At 41.8% G+C, this 5,243-nt stretch overlaps 1 protein-coding gene across 1 annotated transcript in view; it reads right to left on the bottom strand.

Moving 5' to 3' along the window:
* The window catches only part of LOC123153481 (uncharacterized), a gene marked incomplete in the record, with an annotated part of 8,940 nt that extends 4,222 nt beyond the window's left edge, over nt 1–4,718 (bottom strand). Inside the window, 8 exon segments of the mRNA XM_044572587.1 lie at nt 1–83; nt 172–307; nt 1,363–1,442; nt 2,025–2,048; nt 2,127–2,236; nt 2,483–2,590; nt 3,774–3,998; nt 4,408–4,718. Coding sequence (XP_044428522.1) covers nt 1–83; nt 172–307; nt 1,363–1,442; nt 2,025–2,048; nt 2,127–2,236; nt 2,483–2,590; nt 3,774–3,998; nt 4,408–4,481 — 840 coding nt within the window.
* Between the last annotated feature and the right edge of the window lie 525 nt (nt 4,719–5,243).

Genomic DNA, 5,243 nt, shown 5'->3' with positions numbered 1-5,243 from the left:
CTTGGACTTCCCGAACACCCTGCCAAAAACCCCCGACATGGCTGGGCTCCGACCCGCCGGATCGCGCTCCGATCGGCTTGAATCTGCGAGGGGGGACAAAAAAACAGCAGCCGGGTCAAAATCGAGCGGCGGAATCGATCGGGCGAGTCGAGTGGGTGGAGGGGCAGGTACGTCGGAAGTGGGGCGCTCCCCTCTTGCACGCGGGTGGGGGCTGGCAACGGCGGCTTCGTCGGCGGGGCTCGTGGTCTGGAGTCGCTCGGGTGGTGGAGCGGACGGGGGAGAAGAAGGGGTAAAGCGGGACGCGGAGTTGTCGTTACCGGCCACGGAAGCAAGGAAGGTGGTATTGGTATCGGTGCGGGATTACGTGTTTGGGCGGGTCGGGCCGGGTCCAGAGCCCGGTGGATTTTAGGGGTGGCAGACCCGAGCCGAGAGTAGTCGGGCTGCGAGAATATCCGCACAATAAAAAAATGCCTGATTCTCGAAAAAAAATGCCTCAAAAATTCAAATTCAAATTTGTAAAAAAAATCGAATTTAAGAGATCTCCAAAAAATCAAATTTAAACGTTTTGAATAATAAAAATGCATGTCTACAACTCCTAGAAATTTCAAAGCTAAATTAGCAATACACATAAGAGAGATAAGAAATACATTTAAACTTTTGTAGACACATTTTTGGAAGGTACTCCCTCCGTTCCGAATTACATGGATGTATCTAGATGTATTTTAGTTCTATATACACCCATTTCTGCGACGAGTAATTTGAAACAGAGGGAGTAGTATGTGTCAACGGAGGCCTAGCTACTAATCTTTTATTTTTGCAAAAAAGGATCTTGATCTAATACAAAAACCGATGACATTTGTCAGCGCAATCTACATTAGTTATGTTGAGTCGACGCGTGGTGACTGTATGCAGGAGGAAGAAGGCTTCAGGTTTAAATGTAAGGTGCATTTTGATTCAGCACAACAGGCACAATAAAAAAATACTTCAATTTCTACGATACAAAATCACAATCACAATTTGTGTTTTTTCAATACGAGTATAATAACACAATTTTATGTCGCGTATATTGAAATATTGAACTATATTAACAAAGTAATTGTTAGTCAAATCCTTGTCTTAATGAATCAAAATATGATTTACATTCTTTTCATAGGGCACGGCACAATTGGACTACACATCTTCAAGTAAGCATTGATTGTGGGAATTTGAAGCAAACACGAACAACAAAGATCATCCATAAGACCAAAACTTCTATCAGGGTACTTCTAACTCATCGCTGATAATTTTCCGTACACATCTTTTGCGTCTTACTTTTCCCTACATGTTTCCTTACAAAAAAACTGCATAAGATCAAGCCTGCACCTGCACAAGCTGGATGGGGCTCTCGGCCTCACCCTTTGTAACCAGACTACTGAACCGCTGGTAAAATACTACTCTTGAATCTACAGCAGAGCAATATGCTGTTACTCAAGCATGCTATTTTCAGCAAATGGCAGCTTTGTTCTCCCTTCCTCATGGATTACTGCATCTGGACTTGCATTCCATCAACTAACAAGTGACAGTTTTTGATAAATAAGATTGGCATGGTCAAGCCAGTCAGCACGGGTTCTAAAACCCATAGGATTTTTATCCAGTAAAGCCAATTATATACTCCCCCCGTCCAGAATTACCTGCAGCACGAATGGATAGAAATGGATGTATCTTAGAATTAAAATACGTCTAGTTACATTCATTTCTGCGACAAGTAATTCCGGACGGAGGGTGTATTTAACTGGGACACACAATCAGTTTTTTTTTTGACATCACGGACACACAATCAGTTAGATGGGAGTGCTTGACAAAATTTCGCTGTGGTGATTTCACCGTCACAGCCTTTGGCAACCAAGGGATGAAGCTATCAACTGGAGAAGTTTGATGTCAGATCAACATATGTGATGTACAGACATTTTCATCAACTAATAGCTGGAAGGGGCAAATCAAACTTCAAAAATTATCTGCCTTTTGAGGATACATGCCAATTGTCTACAGCTCGTCATGTTCCAGCGCTTCTGCATTGTAGTGAATCATGGTCAGAAAATTCATGGTCTAATCTCCAAAACTTATCAAATGAAAGCAAAGACGCCAACCAGATTTATCATCTCCGAAGAAAAACGAAATCTCTCTAGCTGCAGATTGCGGTGAATCTGAACCATGCACACAATTTTTCTCAGAGTCCAAGCCGCACATTGCTCTAATGCTGTAATGAGAAGCGTGGTGCTCGTAAATAACATGAATTGCAAAAGCATAGAAGCAAGAGTTAGGTTCAAGCTCACTAATATGTTATGAGACATGGATCACAAACACTTGGGTAATGAAAAGGTGCAGTAAGTTTCCTATGGAACACTGATATTAGTTATTATTTATTAATATGTTTGCATTGGAGTCATCATTGATCTCACATAAGGTGTTCTCAACTAGAAAAAGGAATGCTGTAGTTCTTAACCTGTCAGGGTGTGAAGTTTTAGCCTTTCTTGCATCAGTTGGCCCTATCAAATTTCGCCAGCGTGAAATGGCATCGGGGCTTTCCAGAATCATAGCACAAACTGGACCACTGAACATCAGCACAAACAAAAACAATCATGTCAGAGGCTGCTTTGTATGCAGAGCAGATTAGCATGATAGTACTCAAATGCAAACAAGAAAAGTAAATGGAGTTCTCCCGAAAAAAATAAAAATATACCAAAATGTCTTATGGAAGAGTTGGGCAGCGCAAAGTGACAAAGTGTTCAAGAATGTTGATCAACCTCCTCATGTCACAGTTCACAACACTGTCTCCAATCTACCTTTTTGTTGCATCAGTTCAAGAAACCCTATAGTAAGGTAGCCACTATGTCTTGGCAGGAATACCTAGCCTTGAATACTCCACACCGGTTTTGGGCAACATATTCAGGTGGGGACTGGCCCCACGCACACCAAGCAATTGCCTAAAAAATGTGCTATGAGACTATGAGCCAAGAAATGTCCAATTTTGCTCGGGGCGTAATGTGGGCATGCTTACTGGATTTTACAACGAACACTCTGTTTGGTTTGGGTTGTGGGTGTATCAGAAGCGGCTGAAGGTTGGTCATTTGGAAATACGGCCGAGAGCGGTGTGAGCTGAGAAAATGTCTTAAATGCCCCTAGGGTACTCGGATGATTGTAATTTGTTGATTGTATGTTAATTACATGTTGATTTGGCTATAGATCACTGAGTTGGAACTTGTAAGTTAATTGCCTGTTATTATGTCGATTTTACTATAAGTAGCTAATTTTGCCAAAAATATTCTTAAATAATTATTTTACAATCTTTAAAAATATTGATAATGAATTTCTTAATATGTTTATTATATTACTGCAAAATGACTCCTAAGCACCAAGTTCGATTCTTCACAGAACACTCCTAATCACCTAATTTCTCTGAACCATGACATGAACAATTGTCTTTTCTAAATCGCTCGATATAAAAAAGAGATTTGTAAATCTAAAACATCACAGATTCTCTGAGCCCTTGCCACATATATCAATCATCTGATCTCCTCCGTATATATACAACTCTTCTGCCTAAAGTGTGCATGTTTTCAGAAATTAATTGATTGTATCATACCAAGAAACTGAAGAGACAAATTTAGCTCAGGAATTAGGTATTGGAACAGAGGTGGCATTAATCAAATTTCCTCATGGCCTTGGGAGGAACAAAACACACATGTCTTTAGAACAAAACACACATGTCTTTAGAACAAAACATACGGACATACCTCGTCATGTACTTCACTAGGCTGTTGAAGAAGCTTTTATCGGCATGCTCAGCGTAGAAGAGTGATGCCCTCTCTACATCCAGCTGGACAACTGCCTCTTCTATGATATCAAATCCAGACTCCAAGATGGCCTCCTTGATTTTTTCGGTGTAGTTACCAGACAAACCATCCGGCTTGATCATCGCCAACGTCCTCTCTATCTCCACAGCTTCACAGCTCCGGCACCTGGATTAATTACACACCAAGGCATACAGTTCAGACTCAGATTACACAAAACTACAGACTGTACTACAGGCATTTCCTCCCCACAACTACCTCCGTTGCAAAGCATCCCTGAATAGAAACCGGCTTCGATTAGATTGCAGTAACAAGGCTAGCCCCAAGAACGTTTAGAACAGTGATGCCCACCCAAATTATCTCAACTAAGCGAGCGTAGGGGTGGCCCGAGGATGCCGGGGATGATTACGAGCGAAATCTTGCTCAGATCTGCCACGGCAGGCATGCTAATCCGGCAAATCTAACATTTTCATGGCAAAGAAAGGCTAAGAAGCCATCCCCTCTTCAGCACTTAATTCAGCAAACGAGATCCCCAAAGGTTCACTAGAGGAGTACATGTAGAACAAGTTACGCTAACCTGTGGAAGAAGAGAACAAGAGACAGCAAGCAGATGACGAGAACTGGCGCTACCGACGAAGCTGCCCCGGCCATCTCCGGTGAGATGGGACACAACTTAGGAGAGGTCGGCGGCGGTGTTTAGTGTGTGTTTGGTTTGGGTCGGGGTGGAATGGAACAGTAGATTGAAGAGGATCAGGTGCGGCGGGGCGAGCGGCTGCTACGGCGGATCACCGGCGGCGGCAGAGGCGGAGCACCTGCTGCTTCTCCCCAATTTTTTTGGTTGATTTTTTTTTGACAGAAAACTCCTCCTTTATTCAAGCATCAAAACAGAAGCATCGTTTCCAAGCAACGGGATAACCGCACCAGAGGCAACCAGTAGTAGAACATTTAGCAAACTCACGAGCTACCACATTACTCTCTCTATTACAATGAGCATAAGTAACATGATTGAAATCTAAGGACATGAAATAACAAGGATCTATCTAGGATTCATCTAGATGTGACATAAACTGATGTTCATTCTGTTTGTGGTCTATTTTTTGTCTTTGTTTTTTTTTTGTGTCTTGTTGCTGTATTATATATTTATGGGAGCATAGATGTGACGTTTTTAAAAAACAACTAAATGTGAATTAGTCAAATTGAAATAACAATCATCGAATATGGCACTAGCAATTGATGAAGAGTAGCTCTTCATTAGAGCTTCTATCACTTCCATACTATCTGAGTTGATCTCGATTTTGCTACACCTTGTTGTACGTGCTAGATTCATTCCAAATTGTACTGCAATTGCCTCTGTTGTAAACTAGTCAAAACATATATCAATCTTTTCATTCGCAACAGCTATGAACTTGTCAT

This window comes from Triticum aestivum, chromosome 7A (genome assembly GCF_018294505.1).
Source record: "Triticum aestivum cultivar Chinese Spring chromosome 7A, IWGSC CS RefSeq v2.1, whole genome shotgun sequence".
In the NCBI taxonomy this organism is placed as follows: Eukaryota; Viridiplantae; Streptophyta; class Magnoliopsida; order Poales; family Poaceae; genus Triticum; species Triticum aestivum.
This window is presented reverse-complemented; position numbering and strand designations above follow the sequence as displayed.